The sequence below is a fragment of the Bicyclus anynana genome, chromosome 2 (genome assembly GCF_947172395.1).
Source record: "Bicyclus anynana chromosome 2, ilBicAnyn1.1, whole genome shotgun sequence".
Classification (NCBI taxonomy): domain Eukaryota; kingdom Metazoa; phylum Arthropoda; class Insecta; order Lepidoptera; family Nymphalidae; genus Bicyclus; species Bicyclus anynana.
The window spans coordinates 1,810,629-1,832,711 of NC_069084.1; the positions used below are offsets into that span (position 1 = coordinate 1,810,629).

At 37.0% G+C, this 22,083-nt stretch overlaps 2 protein-coding genes across 3 annotated transcripts in view; one reads left to right on the forward strand and one right to left on the reverse strand.

Moving 5' to 3' along the window:
• LOC112047879 (homer protein homolog 1) overlaps positions 1–22,083 on the forward strand; it is a 48,218-nt gene that overhangs the window by 15,247 nt on the left and 10,888 nt on the right. For both annotated transcript variants that reach the window (XM_052888396.1, XM_052888390.1), the window contains 3 exons: positions 18,808–18,977; positions 20,027–20,142; positions 20,553–20,669. In XM_052888396.1, coding sequence (XP_052744356.1) covers positions 18,808–18,977; positions 20,027–20,142; positions 20,553–20,669 — 403 coding nt within the window. The remainder of the gene's footprint in view (positions 1–18,807; positions 18,978–20,026; positions 20,143–20,552; positions 20,670–22,083) is intronic.
• On the reverse strand, positions 1,297–12,362 carry LOC112047880 (cuticle protein 7-like). The gene is made up of 4 exons (XM_024085163.2): positions 12,215–12,362; positions 5,605–5,751; positions 4,024–4,120; positions 1,297–1,797 (listed from the first exon to the last, which is right to left on the reverse strand). Exons 1-4 carry the CDS (start codon positions 12,224–12,226, stop codon positions 1,523–1,525), a joined length of 531 nt encoding a protein of 176 aa, XP_023940931.2. The 5' UTR covers positions 12,227–12,362; the 3' UTR covers positions 1,297–1,522.

Sequence of the window (22,083 nt, forward strand, 5' to 3'; positions counted from 1 at the left end):
GACTAGTTTAGAAACCTTACGTGACCCTATATCATGAGCTTGTTACAACTGCTTGCACTACACGTCAGAGGCCTATACTGTGCAATGTCAGACTGAGCTAAAAAGGAGATGGTCCAAAATTGTACGGAGCCCAGGATCAGTCATTGTACCCTGGCGGAAATAAAAGAAAATATTTTTTTTTACCTATTTTTGATTATACAAATCTACGAATTAACTTTAATTCTTTCGAAATAATATTCATTCTCTCCCAAAAAATGCAACACTAATATGGGTAACAATGGCCGATTAATGACGTTTTCAATACAGTAGTCGATTTGACGTTTGCTGTCATTTGTCATGTCATAATTGCTTTAAGGGCGCCATCTTGATGTATCTCACAAACATGGGTTTTAATTTTATTTATTTCTTTTTATTTAGTTACATTTATTCACCTATTTAGATTTAAATAAAATCCTTGTATTTTTTAAATTTTAATGATACGGGGTACAAGAGTAGACCTGAAATGGACCAGCTCCTTTGACGCATACTTTACTAAATGGGATGTGGAATACGACTGTATATGACCAGCTATGTTCATTAAAATCAATATTAGTAAAATGTATTCACGGAAACAACGTTTCAAACATAAAAAGTTTAATTCATGTTTTTGTACAATTCTTAACAACTAAACAAGGTAACAAACAACAAGGTACAGTCTCATCGAATTAAAGAAAAACAACAATTCTTCTTATTTAAAGCAAAGTTACTTAATAAATACTCACAAGAATTACTCACTTTCATGCATACAAAATACTTAAAATATAAATGAGTCTACTTAGTAAGTAATATACAGATATGAGTAAAGAATTTATTTCCTTTTTTTTAAATTAAAAATGTGATTACATACATATTCTATATTTGTCACTAATTTTGAAAATTAGCGAGCTCATAAAATTTATTTATCACTTCAATTTGTGAATATAAAATACATACGACCTTATTAATTATCGTAATATATTTAGAAAATTGTAATATGCCACCTTTTAATGTTAAGCCAACATAGGCTAATACATATTTTAACTCTAAAATTCTATCAATATTTATTAACAGGAGCTATGTATTAGCATATTTGTTTATCATTTAAAGGTAACACAATGTTTAATACTGAATTGAATAGTTATTTAACCGTAGTGGAAAACTGTTTAAGAAATCATCAGTTAATTTGGCATCGATTTGGTTGCACACAAAACAATAAAAGTAAAAACATTACCCTCCTTCTGACGCAGTCGGGTAATAAAATAAAATGCTTGAGTTACACAAATCCTGAGACACAAACATTATGAAATACTATGAAATATGCAAAACAAAATAATCAACAAAGGCGTACGTAAAACTATAAAAGCTTGGAGTACCTACGCACGCATTTTTACTCCAATATCGTTAAATCTGTTTTGCTCTACTTTATCCCGGAATATCAGCCTTTGTTTTATATTATTTTATTAGTTTTGTATACAACCAAATTACCAGAAAATAGTTATCCGAATCAGTGTTCGTAGTTACCGACAATTGGTACGAATCCGTCATCTCCCTGATACTCGTGTTGGTAAGTCTCGTATACTGGTTTGGCCACTTTGTATTCCTGGTAAACTGGTCTTGCCACTTTGTATTCCTCGTATACAGGTTTTGCCACTTTGTATTCCTCGTGTTCCTCCTTGGGTGTGCCGATTTTGTGGACGACAGCGTTGAAGCCATTCTTGTCGTCGGCTTCGTATTCGACCACGCGTTTTGTTCCGTCAGTCTCAACTAGGGTGTATGTGCCTGAAAATTTTGGGATTGTACGATTTTATGAGAGTCCGTTAAATTATTCCGAAAATATAAATCAAATTTTCTTCTTCATTCAATGAAAATATTTGATTATTTTGAATCGTTATGACAATATATTTAAGAATTAGTTCATCATCATCATATCAGCCGATGGACGTCCACTGCAGGACATAGGCCTTTTGTAGGGACTTCCAAACATCACGATACTGAGCCATCTGCATCCAGCTAATCCCTGCGATTCGCTTGATGTCGTCAGTCCACCTGGTGGGGGGTCGGCCAACACTGCGCTTACTAGTGCGGGGTCACCATTCCAGCACTTTGGGACCCCAACGTCCATCGGCTCTTCGAACTATGTGCCCCGCCCATTGCCACTTCAGCTTCGCAACTCGTTGAGCTATGTCTGTGACTTTGGTTCTTCTGCGGATCTCCTCATTTCTGATTCGATCACGCAGAGATACTCCTAACATAGCTAGTTCCATCGCCCGCTGTGTGACTCTGAGCCTTCTTATCAGGCCCATAGTTAGCGACCAAGTCTCGGAACCATAGGTCATCACTGGCAACACGCACTGTTCGAAGACTTTTGTCTTCAGGCACTGAGGAATTTCGGACGAAAAGATGTCGCGAAGTTTCCCGAATGCAGCCCAGCCGAGTTGGATTCGACGGTTCACCTCTTTCTCGAAATTGGACCTACCTAACTGGATCATATGTCCTAGGTATATGTATCAACGATCAATTCTAAATCAATCTATACTATCTATACTAATATTATAAAGAGGTAAAGTTTGTAAGTTTGTAAGTTTGTCACATTTTTTAAATGGGGTAATCTTCGGAACTACTGGTCTGATTTTAAAAATTCTTTCACCAGTAGAATGCTACATTATCGGGGAGTGCTATAGGCTATATTTTATATTGGTATCATATATATTAGCCGAGTTATCACAGTTTTTGTCATACAGGTCGGACTGAAAATCCTCTTAAACAGACTTATTCGCATGCGCTGCCTTAACTATTGTGTAAAATTGAAATTAATGTATGGAGACTTTATGTATCTTTAAAAGTTCCACAAAAAAGTCCGCGACACCATATATCTATCTTCTATATATTAGCAGATATAGTACCTTTTGTGTGTTAAAAATTATTAATTTTATATACTTAGGTTTACGTCATTATTTATACAACTAAACTTTAATCCTTATTAAAATAAATTATTTAATAATCACAAGGATATTATGGAGATAAGATTTGCCCTTTACAGTATGTTAATTACTTAAATAGTTTCGGAGATAATACAAAATTTCTAAAAGACGCAGAAATTCCGCTATAAGACGCCCGGCGCTTTCATTTACGTAGTTCCCGTTCCCGTGTGAATATGGGGATCAAACATAGCCTATGACACTCGCAAATAACGTAGCTTTCTATTGGTAAAACAATTTTCCAAATCGGTCCAGTAGATCCAGAGATTACCTCCTACAACCACACGAACTTTACCTCTTTATATTATTAGCATAGAAGTCTCTATTTCTCTTGGTCATACCACCACTCTCGAAGGACTGGACCGATTTTGCTAAGGGTAGGAGTAAGATAGAGAAGTTACAGGGTAGGGTAGGGTACGGGTAGGGAAGCGTAGGGGTAGTGTAGGGGTAGGGTAGGTTTAGGGCCGAGTTTAGGGTAGTGGTAGGGTAGGGGTAGAGGTAGGGTAGTGGTAGGGTAGAGGTACGTGTAGGATAGGGAAGTGGTAGGGTAGGGTAGGGGTAGAGGTAGGGTAGTGGTAGGGTAGAGGTACGGGTAGGATAGGGAAGTGGTAGGGTAGGGGTAGGATAGGCGTGAGATTGGGGTACGTCTGCGATAGGGGTAGGAAAGGGACAGGGTACGGGGAGGGTAGGGGTAGGATGGGGTAGGGTAGGGGTAGGGTAGGGGTAGGGTAGATGTAGGGGTTGGGTAGGGTAGGGTTAGGGTAGTGGTACGGTAGGGGTAGGATAGGGTAGGGGTAGGGTAGGGTAGGGGTAGGGTAGGGTAGGGGTAGGGTAGGTAGGGGTAGGGTAGGGTAGGGGTAGGGTAGGGTAGGGGTAGTAGTAAAGTTGACATCGAAATTTACGCGGACGAAGTCGCGGGCGTCCGCTAGTAGTTTATATTTGAACTCCTTGTGCTACATGTTTCCTGATTCTTTTGTCTCGTAAAAGTATATTCACAGGTGTCAGGAAATCAAAAAGTTTTTTTTACCTTTAACTTTGTCACCGTCTCTGGTCTCCCAATGTTCCTTGTCATCGCCAGTGTGAGGGTCCTTGACGGAGTAGTCGAAAGAGTATTTTGGATGCGCCTGTAAATTAACATCAGTAGTATTTAAATTAAAAAAAGATCTACGGTTGAGTTCTTATAGGTTAAGTAATGTCGTAGGTCTTCAATTAGCCAAGATATGATTGACTTGAGCAACTTATGTTGTGCTATTTTCTCCTATGATTACAGATCTATGGTATAAACATATAAATGGGCGACAATATCTAATATATAAAATTCTCGTGTCGCGGTGTTCGAACTTGAACTCCTCCGAAACGGCTCGACCGATTTTGATGAAATTTTTTGTGCATATTTAGTAGGTCTGAGAATCGGCCAACATCTATTTTTCAAACCCCTAAATCCTAGGATAGGGTAGTGGTAGGGTAGGGGTATGGTATAGGGATAGGGTAGGGGTAGGGTAGCGGTAGGGTAGGGGTAGGGTAGGGGTAGGGTAGGGGTAGGGTAGGGGTAGGGTAGGGGTAGGGTAGGGGTAGGGTTAGGGTAGGGGTAGGGTAGGGTAGTGGTAGGGTAGGTTTATGGTATAGGGATAGGGTAGGGGTAGGGTAGTGGTAAGGTAGTTGTAGGGTAGGGTAGGGTAGGGGTAGAGTAGAGGTAGGGTAGGGGTAGGGTAGGGGTAGGGGTAGGAGTATGGTAGTGTAAGGCAGGGATAGGGAAGAAGTGCAAATAAATAAATTAATAAGTCAAAGCGAAGCTTGAGCGAGTCCGCTAGTCTAATATATAAAAATCTCGTGTTATAGTGTCATTTCTCCTAAATGTCCCTGAGGGATAGAAAAAATAATAACTTCTTCCTGTGCGAAGTTGAATGCAAAAGCTACTTATAAATGATTGCAGATATTTTAAACTTTTTTAATTTAATTAATCTTTGGCATTGGTTTTAATAACATTAGTACAAGATGGAGGCAATGTTATCAAAAGGCTTTCCCTTTGACCGTTCCAAAAGAGGTCATTCATAACAAAGTTAAATAGAGGACTCCGACCCAAAACGTGGAAAATAATTACCTATTTCAAAATGCCGTGGGCCATTGTGACTTTGTCTCTAGTATTAAATGTTAAAGTAGGTACTTATTAATATTCTTCCATATTAGTATTAAAAATACGAACTCTGTTTGTTTCTTACGTATCAACTCCTGTACCGCTAAACCAATTTTGATCACTTTTTGAAATTTAACATTGTACAGTCTTTGAATTTCTGTCGAATCTAAGAATGATGTTTTTATAACTCGAAAGTATGAGCTTCGATTTTTTTTTAAAGAATAATTGTCATATCTTTTAAATATGACCAATATTTCCATTCCTATGGGATCGAATCACCATCCCTCGGTGATAAGTTCGACTGCTCTTACCGTTGAGCTATTGAGGCTATTTATCTCATTTATATCGCTCTCTATCAGTAGTATCGTGTTAGACAGAGATGACAGAGACAATATCGCTTGGATCCTTCATTATTTTCATGGATAATAGCAGAATAAATCAATTATTAACTATGGAAAGTAAAACGTAGCTCACGTGATAGTCCAAATCGTATTCCTCGCTGTGTTGTTCCACGGACGCCTGGTGGTGGATGGGCTTGTGGTACCCTTCGTAGCCGTCCAGGCTGTAACCCTCGTACTGAGCCAGCGCTGATGCCACCAGGAGGAGCAGCGGTATACAATTCTGGAATGAGGATTTTGGGGTTATGAATTTTGAGTTATGGGCGGTTATTTAAATCGCGAGAAGTCATGACACGGTGACTCCTTAGGTGTTGCATATTTTTTTTTGCGGTGGTAAATACTTATAGCCCATTTATCCCTTTTACCAAACTACATTATGAGTTCATAAGTTGTGGAGGTAATCAACAACATACTAGGAGGTATGCTCTAATACGCTCATCTGCCGCGCTTGAGTAAATCTAAATACCCTCTTTTCGGTTTTTACACTGTACTTTCAAGATAGGCCATGCAGGAATATTTCAATAAAGTTTTAAAATTATTTTAAGGATTTTTTGTTTTGTTTTATGTATGTAATTACTCTTTGTGTTATAATTATTCAATCATAAAATTTATTTATATTTCTGTTTGGTGCTTCAGAATATATTAAAACAACTTTATTAAAAAAAATCGATATACGTTTGTTATACTCGTATTTCATGCTTAAACTGCTGATCTATTTTTCTCTTTGTCTGTTCTCACTTTGTTTTTCAGTTTTTAAAGGTAGATTAAGTTTAGTTTGTAGTTCTTACTGACATTATTATAGGGGTTTTGTGTGATGGACTAGACTAGATTAGGCTCAGGCCAATAACATAAAAATATATTATTAAAAAACCGATTCTCATGCAGGCAGAACTATTTTTAGCTTAGCTTTACTGTGGGAAAATCCGCGAGCTTAAGTTTTTCACATTTTCCACGTCAACTCAGAAATGATAATATAATCAAACTTCCTTTATTAGAAAAGTTGAGTGATCAACCCGCCTTTGATGTTGTTTAGCGTTAGCGTCGGAGGCGATGATAAACTTATTGGCTTAGTATGAAGTCTGAACTTTCTTTTTTGTAATTTATCATCATTTTTCTATGAAATATTGCTTTCTTCTTGAAAAACCGCCGAATGGGAACGTTATTTTAAGGCGAGCAGATGCTCGTTACTTTGTTGTGTGTTTGGTATGATAGTGTATAAAATTCCGAAAACAAATATGGAACCATGGATGTTTCTGGGATGAAAAGTAGCCTCTGTGTTAATCCAGAATAAATTCTATTTCCATTCCAAAGGAGATAGTCCATTTCAGGTCCATTCTTGTACCCCGTATCATTAAAATTTAAAAAATACAAGGATATTTTCGAGTTATATCAAGATGGCGCCCATAAAGCAACTATAACATGACAATTGACAGCAAACGTCAAATCGACTACTGCATTGAAAACGTCACCTAGCCTAAAAATATTTCCGCCAGGGTACAATGACTGGTCCTGGGCTCCATACAATTTTGGACAATTTGGACCATCTCCTTTCAGCCAAATCGCTTCAATAGTAGCGGCGTTAAAGAGTAACAAACATACATCCATAAAAACTTTCGCATTTATAATATTAGTAGGATAGGACTAGTTAGGGTGGATGAAGGTATTCTTTGCTCTTTACATAAAAGCGAATGAGAAGTTTATAATTATTATAATGGTATCTGAAAAAGTTATATATTTTTTTTATAGTAGGTACTCGTAATAACTACTACTGAATAACCGCGATTCCGTTTATCGTGAAATTTCGCCTTAACAATAGTGAGATTTGATGAAACAAGCAGATGGATAGATTCTTATGTTAAGTGGAAAACTTTCGCATATATAACGATATTCTCAATTAAATTGTTACGGTTGTAACGTAAAATAATGCTTTTCACATAAAATACCGAGTACATTATACTAGACTATATTTTTGACGGCCTCCGTGGCGCGTTGGTATGCGCGGTGGATTTACGATGTCCTGGGTTCGATCCCCAGCTGGGCCGATTGAGATTTTCTTAATTGGTCCAGTCTGGCTGGTGGGAGGCTTCGGCCGTGGCTAGTTACCACCCCATCGACAAAGATTTGGCGTTCCGGTACGATGTCGTGTAGAAACCGAAAGGGGTGTGGATTTTCATCCTACTCCTAACAAGTTAGCCCGCTTCCATTTTAGATTGCATCATCACTTACCATCAGGTGAGATTGTAGTCAAGGGCTAACTTGTAAAGAGTAAAAAAAAAAAAAAGATTTTGCTTCTGCCTGGTGAGTATGGAAGTGTGTAGGCACGGTTAGCGGGCGTATGCCATAAATTACGCGCTATTAAAACGAGCGCTTTGCAAACGCGGAAAGATAACGTCACGTACACGAATAGGCAATGAAAAGGAAAGTGCCGTTTCTGTGCGCGTCCGACGTTCCTCGTCATATTTCAGTATTGGGAAATTGTGCGCGCTGCTTTCCACGATCCGTATATTCTATGTACACGAAGAAAAATAAAAACGGTATTGTAGACAAAATTCAAAACAAATGAAATAAGACACAATGAATATTTTAGAAAAGTAGCAAGCCAAGGCGGCCTTATTTCTTTAAACAATCTCTCTGTAATAGACAACCCCTGACAGGACCTGCGGGGAAAGAGCGGGATTGTGCAACCCGTTCCGAAAAAAATTGTTGAGTAGAGTTAATTTGTTGATGATCATCATTATCAACCTATATTCGACTGCTGAGCTCGAGTCTCCTCTCAGAATGAGAGGGGTTGGACCAATAGTCCACCACGGTGGCCCAATGCGGATTCGCAGACGCAGAAAATTAAGAAAATTCTCTGGTATGCAGGTTTCCTCACGTTTTTTTTCCGTTACCGTTTGAAACACGTGATACCTATTTAGTTTTTTGAAATGCACACAACTGAAAAGTTGAAGGTTCATGTCCCGGACCGGATTCGAACCCATACCCTCCGGAATCGGAGGCAGAGATCAAATCTACTGGACTATCACGGCTATATTTGTTGATGATCAGATGAAACTATTACCAACTAGCAGTCGCTCGTGAATTTGGTCGCCAGAAAATCGATCTGAACTCTCATTGTACGTGAAAATATTTTTAGAAAATAGAACCTAACCTATTTATTATAATCTGCCTAAACTATCCTCAAGAGATTGATATTATATGCCATCGCGGATTGTTACCGTTTTTGTAGATCTGTAAAAGACTAATACCCTGCCAAGCATTGTTGTGTTACGAGTATATAGGCGAATAGATTTATCTCATCAATCGTCATAATTTTTTGAATTGATTTATGTAAAACCTTGAACAAATTATAAACCCAAACCTTCCTCAAGAATCAGTCCATCGATTAATGAAAACCGCATGTTCAGTGGTCTGAGTTTATCGCAAAAAAACGCGACGGAGGACTTTCTTTTTTAATATTGCATAGATACTATTGACAATATGCCATAAATGCTCTTGATATGAAAAATTCCCACAATTTGTATTTCACAAGGCAATAAGGTATATATAACTATATAACTTTGCTAACTTTAAAAAAATCCCAATTGTCTAACTTAGCCTTTAACTCTCTTATTGTACAGTCTTTATTACGACGCTGTCATGTCACCTTACACGGGGTTATGTCATAACATTTTGCGCATCACTTTTCTAACAACCAAACTTTCGACGCGATCAAGTGCGAAAACTATCGCAAGTCATATCAGGTAATTGTTGCTCGGTCATACACGATTTGAAAGTTTCTCAGGTGTCAGTCTGTCAGTTTTTTCTGATTTGAGATTAGGAGGAGCTGACGTATTCGCCGACTTCTTTATACGGGGTGTCCCGTAATTAATGGATAAAACGCAAATAATAAATACAACACCTAATTATCTATTAATTACGGGACACCTGTAGATCTATTCTTATGTATTTTACCATTTTTATGTATTTCGCCGTATTAGAATTTAGACTTTCGAGGAGTCTGACAGTAGAGCAAGTCATATTATACTGAATCTCATTTTCATATTGAGATTTTCACAATATATAAAACACCATATTTTGTGACTTTTCCGGTATAATTTGTGGGAGTGACACTATATATCTAGCATTACTACTTAAGCATCCGGGATTTTATTTATTTTTTATGAGACTTGAAAATAATGTCAAAAATGTAAGTAAAAAGTAGTAATTTTTATGTATTTTTTCAAGGAATATTTGAATATCTTTTTGATATGAACAATATTCTCGTTTCCCTTCAATAAGTAACATTATGAATGCGTACGACAATAATCCTACGGGTAGGGTTTTAAACCCATAATCTCTGAGGTGTAGAGGCTGGACCGATATTATGTGCCTTGTTTGGTGTTGTGTCCCGTATGTACTCGTATGTCTGTTTGTATGGGTATGATTTCTCAAAAACTTTTGATCCGATTGGAATGAGGTTAACTTTTTTAATGATCATTTACAGCGTTACGACCGGTCCTTAGCTGTTTTTGTGCGTCATTTTCACGTTCCAGGCATGACGTCCGGACGTATGCTCTCTCCCAATCGGTTTACAATTTAAGGAGGAGACCTGGAACTGGTGCCAGGGACTAAATAGTTGCGGAGTAAAATGTTAGCTTGGTTTGGACCTTTAATGCTGCTGTTAAGGGGGTAATTTAGTCTAATATTCCACGAATAACCTGAACCAGAATACCGAATACCGATAGCAATCATAAGACTACGGTCGCGTGTTGTGGGAGCGATGGATTGTCACGCGGAACGTTTTCACTCTTTCCACCTATTAACTTTATAAATTATATTCATTATATTTTATTACTTTATGTAAACTTTCACGCTGATTTTTAGGGTTCCGCACAAAAGGGTAAAATCAGAATCCTTATAGAATCAGTTGACTCACGTCACGTGTCTGTCTGTTTATCTGTCACAGACAATTTGCAGCTGCTAGACCGATTCCGTAGCGGCACGAAATCAAAAAGTTCTTGGTTCAATTCCCACGTCGCGGGGTATTCACCATCTTACTTTAAACTTATTTTTATAAAAATTTGATTATCTTTCGTGAAAGCGTGACAATCAAAATCATTTTCGCATTTATAATGTTAAGTCATCATTACCAACAGAGCTTAGCTTATTATTTAACAAGTTATACCTTGACTATAATCTCACCTCATGGTAAGTGATGATGCAATCTAAGATGGAAGCGGGCAAACTTGTTAGGAGGATGAAAATCCATACCTCTATAATAGGATACCACAACTAAATTATCAACAGAGGGGATATGGAGTTTTGACTCACTACGCTGCTTCAATGCGTGTTGGCAGGTTCACTATCAGAATAATGATAAGGACCTAATGTTAAGTCATCATTACCAACACAGTTTAGCGGGCCAAGTCTTTCGCCTTACATTTTTTTTATTCTTTTACAAGTTATCCCTTGACTATAATCTCACCTGATGGTAAGTGATGATGCAATCTAGGACGGAAGCGGGCTAACTTGTTAGGAGGATGAAAATCCATACCCCTTTAGGATACCGGAACTAATAATCATCAGAGGCGATATGAAGCTTTGACCCACTACGCTAAATGCGTGTTGGCAGGTTTTGATTCCTTAACGATCACTATCAGAATCATTCCTTAACATGCGTCACGTGATAACGTTAGTGTTAAGTAAAGATTTTCAATTAATAATAACAATTCATATTAATTCCCGTCATAGCCCGGCACGTGTTATTTGTACGCCGTAATAGCCGGCCACTAGGGAGCAAGGGTTGCCACGTGACGTCTGCGACTCCGTCTGCTACAGTCGTCCCCTAGGTATCCGACGTTAGATAACTTCTTCACTACTTTGGAATGTAAAACACTAGCAGTCGTAAATTTTTACGTATGTTGAAAATTCAGCAATGTATTTTTACCAGCGTCTTTGTAATTTCAAGTAAAAGACACAAGTTTTATACCAATTTACAAACCTCAATAAGCGTATTTATAATGATGGTCCATTTCGGTTTCATATATTTTTTTACTGGATATTATTTTTAGTTCGGTTCATCGAAATTAAATTTAAATAATTATTGCACTCAAAGCGCTTCTACAAATCAGACAAAACATTATCCAATAATAACGGGACATCCTGTATGCCTATTTTTGTGTACGATTCAAAAATAATGTGTCGATTTTCATCGTTTTCGTTTCGAGTTTCTTGATGTTAATTAACGTTAAGTTTATTTGAATAATTATTAAATAATTTTGATCAATAAATTCGTAAACCTAAAATGCAACAAAAAATGCAAATGGGTTGTAAGCGCGCTTAGTTTGTATATATAATCTAAATAAATGTACTCAAAAATCCATCAGGTGTAACACGCTAAGAAATGATTTTTAGTAAATTGTGGTGTTTCACAAGAATAAAAAATATTCTAATATAACTATCTAATTTTTTGGAACTTCGTCATACATCTATTGCATAACATTTACAAAAATGAAATTTAAATAAAAATTGACATCTTTTGCTGTTCGTATTGCTTATGTATCCCGCACTAGTTTTCTTACTATTCTTCTCAGATTTTATGTTGCCATTTTTATTTTTTAATTTTGTTTTTTATTTCACAAAAATTTAAACCACAGATCACCGTCACCTCACTGTATCTCAAAAAATCTCAAAAAATTACTCACGATTAATTCCATTTTTATTGGCTATCAATAAATTATAAAAAAAAATTGGTTATACTATGTTGTCTCACCCACGAATGCAAATTATTTTATAGGTGCGTGTCCACTTATACCCAAGAAATAGTTAATTCTGGCCATCCCTTCTCTTTGGCTTGTTACCGTATGCTTACTAGTAAATATGAACTCTATTGCTGAGCAATAAGATTGAAAGTTAAATACGCTTGTCTTGCAAAATACGTCTTGGATGCGTATGGGAGTCTATTAAAGAACCTAGTTTTGTTAATGTATCTAATATTATGTACTAAGATTTTTGCTTAATATCATAATCTATCAAGGTTTATATTAATTGTGTAAGATCACTTTTTAAATGATGAGTAATAAGCAGTCCTTTGTATACATTTAAGATTTACGTAGTCGTTTAGATTACGACTTCCAAAAATGACACTAAAATATCTTGGCCTACAACTTTGTTGGTATGTGGATGGTTGCTAGCCATTGAGACATAAAACGTAGTACCTAGTAGGGCTACTACGTTTACTACTAGATGGCAGAGCTCGTCCAAGGAAGTACTGCCGTCGAGCCATGATGTGTTCCGATTTGAAGGGTTTGTTTGATATAACAGGCACACGTGGCTTCATTACTTATTCCTTTATTAAGTTAATCTGGCGCTGTACATTATTGTATACGTTACTTATTTGCCCTTCTATATCAGATGGGCCCTGATGGGCTCGTCAACTATTAGGAAATAAAGAAAAGTTAAAGATAGGTACATCTCATGCGACGACGAATTCCTTACATCTTCAAAATTAATAACTCATATTCGGCTGTCGAGCACGAGTCTCCTCTCCGAAGGATCGCTGTCGCTGGCTCAATGCGGATTGACAGACTTCAAACACCTAGAGAATTAAAAAAAATCTCAGGTATGCAGGTTTCACCGGTTGAGACAGGTGATATTTAATATCTTAAACCGAAAAGTTGGAAGTGCATGCCCCGAACCGGATTCTAACCTACGCCCTCCGAATCGAAGGCAGAGGTCATATCCACTGGGCTATCTCGTCTCTCCATCTTATTCATATTACATCTTAGTCATAGTGTAGCCAAAGCTTAAACAAAGAGATAAGGGTGGTATTGATGGAGTCACTTGCGTCCTTCTGAGCTGAGATGAGAGTAACTTTTGATGATCTCAGCAGCATACAGCATAGTTGGGAAGGCATATCTAAATTTTCTTCGAGCTAGTTACACATACCACCCACAGGAAAAGTCGTGGTGCTAAGAGTAAAGAGTAATTTTGTCAAGAATGTGATGATAGACAAAAATAATTTTATTGTACATTTTATCAGTATTTTTAGATACAAATTGTGCATAAGCTGTCCGCGTTTCCTGCTATTTGCAAATTAAGTATCAACTGTTAGAACAAGAGTGATAATGCATCTTTTGAGTGGCAAACATTATGCAAAATCTTTGACATCTATCGCACTTTCTATGTCTTGGTAATAGGCATCAATTATTGTTGTCATCGTTATTTTATTTTTATGTCATAACTTTATTTAGTTTACATAGTTCGAAGAGCCGATGAATGGTGGGGTCCCAAAGTGCTAAAATGGCGACCCCCTCACCAGGTGGACTGACGACATTAAGTAAGTCGTAGGGATTCGCTGGATGCAGGCGGCTCAGGATCGTGATGTTTTGGAAGTCCCTACAAAAGACCTATGTCCTGCAGTAGACGTCCATCGGCTTCTAAGATGATGATGATTTATTTAGTTAAATCCAAATTATAACAGATAATTATAGAGTAGGTGCTTATGTATGTTAATATGTTAGGTCTATTATGAAATTAAAACACACGGTAGCAGTGTTTCCAGTGGACAAGTTAATGAAATGAGGAAATCGCTTATAGAACTGAAATACGATGACAGTGTAACACGCGAGCGTCCGTTTTAATTAATTATTACACATGTGGGCTTGCTGATGCGCGTTAGGCTGTGATGGAAAAATTGAAGCTATACTAACTTCTAAATATGGCAAAGCTGAAGTGGCAATGTTAAGAGAGTTGAACCCAGGGTCTTAGAGTCGAAAGGAATGGCAACCCCGCGCCAGAAAGAACAGTACTAGTCCCTATCTATTTACCTTTTCATAGGCAAAGATGAAGTAACAATGGGTGGAGAGTTGACCCAGGGCCATATGGTCGCAAGGAATGGCAACTCCGCGCCAGAAAGAGCCGTATTAGTCCCTATCTATTTACCTTTTCATAGGCAAAGATGAAGTAGCAATGGGTGGAGAGTTGACCCAGGGTAGGGTCGCAAGGAATGGCAATTCAGCACCGGAAATAGCACTGCTAGGCGCTACATATTTAATTATTTACCGTTTCGTAGAAAAGCTAACGTGGAGGATAGACGCAGGGTTTGAGGATCTCAACGAATGGCAATCCCGCATCGGAAAGAGCAGTGGTCGTACTTACCTTTTTTACCGACTTCAAAAATAGGAGGAGGTTTCTCAATTCGACCGTACCTACTTATATATTTTTTTTATATATGTTTGCGGATAACTTCGAACCGATTCTAATGACTTTTTTTATTGAACATGTTCCAAGGATGGTAAAATGATAAGTAAACCAGGATCTGTGGAGGATCGAGAGGAACTTTCGAAAATTGTAGGGGCCCGTCAGTTACGTAGAGAGAACCCTCGGTTTACGAGTATTTATTCATAACTGGCTCTAATCTAAAATTGTAAAAAATTTACAAATCTTGAAAAAGTGTAAGATTGACTCGTATAGGCTTTGATTGTCATGCCTTTAATAACGCATGTGACTTGCATTATAATACATCATTACGGGCAACAGCATAATTATTGATTACATGTAATAATGATATAACACAATGGAATAAATGTAGCATAAAGAATTGCATACGCTCTGATTAGAAAAGCGATTGGATTATCTTGTCGATGGACTGCGGTAATAATTACTTTGAATGTACCTAATCATAACTTTTATTTTATAATCATTTTGTCAAATTCTTTAATAAGATAATCATTCTAGTTTTAATTATTTTTTGAGTTAGTAATAGTTTAATTACTTTTATTTTATTTTCATGAAAGATATGCTTGCGCTTGACCACAATTAGATATGCCTAATAGAAATCAGTAATGCTGTTCCAGGAGGTTGTTGGCAGGAAAATCGTAGGAATTACATGTAGCTCTTGTTTAATTTTTATTGATTTTATCCATTTAAGTTGTATTGCATAAAGTAGAATGCATTTTATTAAATTCGAATAACAATGCATGGCAAGTGACGTCATCATAAATCCAATATAGCGAACACTCAAAGATGGTGGACAGTGGTATACAATGAAAAGTATTTGCCGAAAGTAATAGAAAAATTAAAATTACGTCACACTAATTTCAAAATGGCCAATAGAATATAGTTAGTGTTTATCATTTAAACTAATTAGTAAAGATGAAAGATTTGATTCGTCAAATCCTTATCCTTGTTACGATTTTAGTTTAATTAGTTAAATAATAAAACGGTCGAAACGGAACGAATGTATTACGCAAGAGGACAATTTACTTTCGAGCCATTTCCTGACGCTGACGATGATCGTTTCCATATATCGCTATATTATTTCTGTGTGCCGGAAAATGCGCCGGCTCGTTCCTCGGTTGTCGAATTGCGGTATGATTTATTGTATTGTTTGTAGCCTAGCCACTTCGCTGGGGGTAATTCCTGTTATAATTCTTTTCTGGTCTGACCACAAATTATTTATTGATCACGATTGGAAAAGTTAGAAATTGTCTATTTATTTAGCTCAAATTGAATCCTTATTTTTATATTTTCCCACTACTAAAGCATAGTTTTTTTTGTTATTATGAGACAGGAGGACGCCCGCTTTTTCTGGGATAACAAGTATAATCTCCTCTATCCATTAGTGAAAGTCCCATTAAAATCGGTTCAGCCGTTTCAGAGATTAGCCCGGACAAAATGACAGAGAAAAATTTAATAAAGCTTGATTGTATTTCAGTATCGTGTAAATAACTAATATAAGCGCTTGTGAAAATATGGTCATTATAAAATCACAGACAGACACTTTTTTATTTATAGCTAGCAGACGGCCGCGACTTCGTATGTGTGAAGTTCTGTTATTTCACAAATCCTGCAAGATTTTTCCCAATCCCATTAAAAATGGTTCTGAGATAAGCCCGGAAAAACAGAAAGACAGACAGATTTTTTTTTGAAAAAAGCATGATTGTGTTTTTGAATCGTGTATAAATATATATAATAGCACTTAAAAAAACAGAGTTATTTACAGACACACACTTCAATTATATTTATTTATACAGGTTGTCCTAATGCATAAAACGCAAACGGTAGATACACCTCCTAATTATCTAAAACTAATTTGAATAGTTTTCCAAAGATCCCTAGGGTGACCAAGTTATATTTTTTTTTTTCGGATTTTTAAATTTTCTACCTTGAATCAGTTTTTTCAATGCTGTAGCTGCTGTAATTATGATTTTAAAGATCTGATTTTTGTTAAACACTACGAAATAAATTACCAACGTACTTTAATACTATTCTTAGAAATAATATTTTATTTGTTTTGTAGAAGAAGCTTTGAGTGCAATAATTATTTTTCTTTCATTAAGATGATACGTTTAAAAAAAATGTCCTGTAAAAAATGTATGGCATTGAAGTGTACCATAATTTTAAAAACTTTTACACTTATCGAGGTTTGTAAATTGATATAAAATTTGTGTCTTCTTTTTGTAGTTACAAAATGGATGGTAAAAAGTACGTTAGCAATTTATTTCGTAACATTTAACAAAAATCAGATCTTTAAAATTATAACTACAGCAACTACAGCTTTGAAAAAACTGATTCAAGATAGAAAAATTTGAAAAATCCAAAAAAAAAAATTTAACTTGGTCACCTTAAGGATTTTTGGAAAAATATTCAAATTAGTTTTAGATAGTTAGATGGTGTATCTATCCATTAATTATAGGTAGATATACCTACATAATGATTATGTATTGATACGCTCATGCTTAATCATCAGTTCTGGATATATTCTCTGAAATTGCTTATGCACATAAAGAGAAAATGGTATTTTTATAAAAAGCTATTTATGTTGAATAAAAATATACTTCGTATTCATATCACTTTATCTATTGCCTATACGAAATAAGTAGAGCACCTAGCGCATATAATTCGAGATGAACAGCGAACACGCAGATGCGCATAATCGATGCCGTATCACTGACTTCAAGGAATTAAAAACGTGCTCAACTTGATACGCCATTTTAGCTTTTATCACAAAGGCACAGAGTTCAATGTGGATTTGTTAAATTCATATTGCAGAATTATAGCGATTAATATTTCACGTTTAAAAGGTATCGTTTCGAGATTAATTGTCTATTTTTTTAATTGTTTCTTTCACAATACGAAATAAGTTTATTCTTTTTTATTCATATAATAAGTTTATCCTGTGAATTCACCTGATGGTTTATATTATTCGACAAATCACTAAGTTAAATTAAGTTAGTAAGTTTAATCACTTGCTTATTTAATGTCAAATGACAAAGAAAACCTTGTGAATTTCGAATGTATAAGATAAGATAATTGATATATTATTAAAATTTATTCGTAATGAATTAGAAAAATTGTAGTAATCTTCTGTCACCAAACGCATCCAGATTTGCAAAAAACACTCCTCAATCAATGGACGTTTCACTCCGACACCTGAACCTTCCTTACAAGATTTTGACATGCGAATGTTATATTGCAATATAATACGAACGAAAATATAATACGAACCTATTAGAAAACACATTTTATAAACTAATTTACACAAATAAATCGTTCAGATATCGTGTAAACGCATCATCGACGTGCGTCACATTACGCAACGATAAATTTCTCGCTTTACGATCGAAAGTGTTTCGGATGTTTTCACACACGGCGTTACGGCGTCATTGAGGCTTGCATGTTTTACACGATTTTAATTACTTATAAGGTACTTCTAATTTGGGTGATCTAGACCGTTTGATGTAGGTTTTTTTAATTCTCATGTACCACGGGTTTTTACGCTTTGGTTCTTCGAAAGCGATAATTAAGGTGCGAGATTGTTTCTAGTATTTTAAGAAATGAGAACGAATTGTGAGAACTTCAAATATATCTTCTTATATATATATCTTCCTACCCAAAAAGCTTTACCATTTAACTTGCATCCAACGGATTTTAGTACTCTTTGTTTAGAAAGTCATACAAGAGCGTCCACTGATTTTATCTACCGTTAAATTAAAAATCCGTTTGATGCGATACGTACGAGGCGAAAACGTGGACGCCTATACGTTTATGGCAGGCGTCCGCACTTTTTTGAATTTCTATACAAAGAATGCTAAAATGCGTTTGATGCAATGCGGCTTTTTTTAATTTGTCGGAAGAAACATCAGGAAACCTTCGTCTATAACATAGCACAACTTCGCATGGCATATGACTCACGGGCAGCTATATCCTTCTGATAGAAAAGCTGCCCCTCCCCTGACTTTCTGTCGCCAAAGTCTTGGTACTCTATAGTAGCCACAGTATATGTTGTCCACAGTTCAGCGAACGCCAAGAAATGGGAAGTAGAGCTGGCCACCCTGAAGAGCAACAACCTCCGACTGACCGCCGCGCTGCAGGAGAGCACCGCCAACGTGGACGAGTGGAAGAGACAACTGCACCAGTACCGGGAAGAAGTGGCTCGCGCCAGACACTACGCCACGGGGAAAGGTGAGGAGCTACTACTGCAATTGCATTCATGTCTTATGTCCAGCTCAGCTCGACAGCTCGAAGAATCGATGGACGTTGGAAGAGTCTAACCAGTACAGGGAAAAGTGGTTCGTAGAAGAGACAACCTATGGAAGGTAAGAAGCTAGTAACGCAGTTACATGTATGTCTTGTGCTACGAGTTGATACTACACCACAAGGAGAGTAAATGTTATATTAGTGATGCTACCGTGTCTCATGTGCCCAGTTAATAGTAGTTCGACGAATCGATGGGAGAGATAACTGCACCAGTATCGGGAAGAAGTGGCTCGTGCCTGACACAAAAGATAAAGAGCTAGTACTGCAGTTGCATCTATTTCTTAGGCTAGACACTACACCACGAGGAGTGGTAAGGTTATAGTAGTGGTGTTATTTTGTCGTCTCAAAAATTCAGTTATGTAGATCAACAAATCGATTGGAGAGGCAAGTGTGCACTTCCTAGTTGTCAGAATCGGGAAGAAGTGGCTCGTGCCAGAAGTGTCTGAAGTGTCTGGCTGTCCCGTGGCGTAGTGAAGAGGTAAGGTATAGTACTGTTGTTACTATGCTATCTCGTGTGCAGTTATATACAGCGAAAAATCAATGGACGTTGGTAGAGCCAACTGCCCGGTACAACCGGGAAGAAATGGTTCTTAATATAAATGTAACATAAAATTGAAAAATTTGAAAACCCCCCGAAGTCATGAAATTATTAATTAAACTCTCGAACAAGTTATTAATAATATCTATCAGTGCGCTTTAATTGAGACCACACGAGTATATTTGCCGACATTCGGTTATTCTTCCCCACTTTTAAACGGCTCAACCGATTTTCATCAAAAATGTCTAAAAAAAAAATTAAACACTCGCATACGAGTCATCTTTCATACAAAAAAACTATTTGTTATATTGAAATCGCACCACCCGGTCAGGAGCTATGGTGCCACAGACAGACAGACACGTCAAACTTATAACTCCCCTCTTTTTGCGTCGGGGGTTAAAAATAAAAGCATTTAACGGAGATGCATTTATTGCAGGCGGCGACGCCAACGAAGTGGAGCAGCTGCGACAGCGCGTGGCGCAGCTGGATGCGGAGTTGACGCAGAAGAATGAGGAGCTCGCACAAATCACCAAGTCGAAGAAGAGCGAACAGGTATCCTCAACAAACAAACAACCCTTTATAACAAAAAAATGTCTACTTCAAAAGTTTTGAATTTTTTGAAAAATGAGGAAATCGATGCGTGAAGTTCTTCGACTTCAACATACGAGTACGTCTACAAATGAAAATTGTGCAAAATCTATTTCGGTGTAGATATGGCGCCGCTTGGAAGCTTACTCTAGTTTTAAAGACTCAGTTTTATAGTTTTAAGAATCAGGAATATTAACCTTGGAAGGGCACTATTTCCGATTAAGTAAAGTACAATGTATGACTCATAGTCATCAACGATATAGTGATGAAATCCCATCCGGTGTCTCCCATTGCGATGCTAAAACGGTGAAGAAGGTACGAGGCGAATAACTCCTGAGCAATTCCCCTTTTAAATACGCTGTTTTGTATTGCAGGACGCAGAGGCTAAGCTGGCGCAGAGTCAGCTGGAGCTGGCGCTGGCAGCGCAGGACGGCCAGAAGCAAGTCATACACGCGCTCAACGACCAACTGTCGCGGCAGATCGACGAACTGGTGAGACTCTTTAATCGGTTTTACCCGCGTAGTTCTTCTTTCGTGGCAATAAGGGACTAAAATTAACTTTTAAACTAAGTACTTGTCGAGCTTGCTGTGCCTTGGGGGACTAACATTCCGAAGGGCCACAGTATAAAAGTGAATAAATATTAAAACCTAACAAATGAATTAACTAAAAATGCCTATGTCGTTAGTGTCCGTAGAAGTAGTTGCGAGAGGATTACCAGCAAAATCTTTCTATTGTTTAAAGAATTTTTAAAATTGGTTTAGTAGGTCCAGAGATTACTCCGCTATAATCTTTAACGATTTTCCGGATGCGGTAAAGAATCTTCTAAAAGATACCAATATACTCACGAACGTACATAAGCGGAAACTAAAGAATAATTTTTTGGGACAGCCTGTGTAGCGTCGCAGCACCGGTTCACTCACACTTTTATTTAACTACCCTATAATGATTATTCTTGGTATTTATCCTCTTCTGTTTGTTGATCTGTTTATTTATCTTCTTCTGTTTGTTAATAATGTTCTGTTTGTTCCTAAATATTGTATTATGCAATAATAACCAGTGCACAGTAAAACCAACTGTGGTTTGTGTTGCACTATGGTTAGGCTTAATTTAAATGTGTTGTTTGTTGAATAATAAATAAATAAATAAATAAATAAAATAACCTTACAAACTCTACCTCTTTATATTAGTATAGTATAGAAGTATACATTTATGTAACTTATTTTTGCAATGTACACATTAATCATCATGCCCTTTTGTTTAAAACTATTCCCACTTTTATACGGCTCAACTGTATTTGATGAAACATATCTAATTACCTCGTTGAAAACGCTTACGCTTGACCACGATATCCAATGGTAACTGTAGATGTAGCCTAAGGTGGAAATCTAGAAGATGCCTATTCACACTTGTCTTAGCTTTGAATAAAAAAAACCGGTTTACCATTTAAAAGCTTCGGTGCCATAAACAGACACACATAGCGGTCAAATTATAACATCCCTGTTTTTGCGTTGGGAGTTAAAAAGTCGTTAACCCTGTAAGGTTGTATCGTCCCGACGGCAGTCTTTTTGCGTTGGGGGTTAAAGAATAGTTCATCCTGTAAGGTTGTATTGTCCCGACGCTGGTTATTTTGCGTTGGGGGTTAAAGAGTAGTTCACCCTGTAAGTTTGTATCGTCCCGACGCCGGTCTCTTTGCGTTGGGGGTTAGAGAGTACTGCATTATCCTGATGCCGGTGTTTTTGCGTTGGGGGTTAAATAATAGTTCATCTTGTAAGGCTGTATCGTAGGGACGCCGTTTTTTGCGTTGGGGGTTAAATAGTATTGCATTGTCCTGACGCCGGTCTTTTTGCGTTGGGGGTTAAAGAGTACTGCATTGTCCTGACGTCGGTCTTTTTGCGTTGGGGGTTA

Excerpts from the sequence above, each read along its gene's own strand:
- LOC112047880 (XM_024085163.2), bottom strand. Across the intron at positions 4,121-5,604 it reads AATACGATTTGGACTATCAC|GCGCATCCAAAATACTCTTT; the intron begins GTGAGCTACGTT and ends GTTAATTTACAG. Across the intron at positions 1,798-4,023 it reads AGACGGTGACAAAGTTAAAG|GCACATACACCCTAGTTGAG; the intron begins GTAAAAAAAACT and ends CAAAATTTTCAG.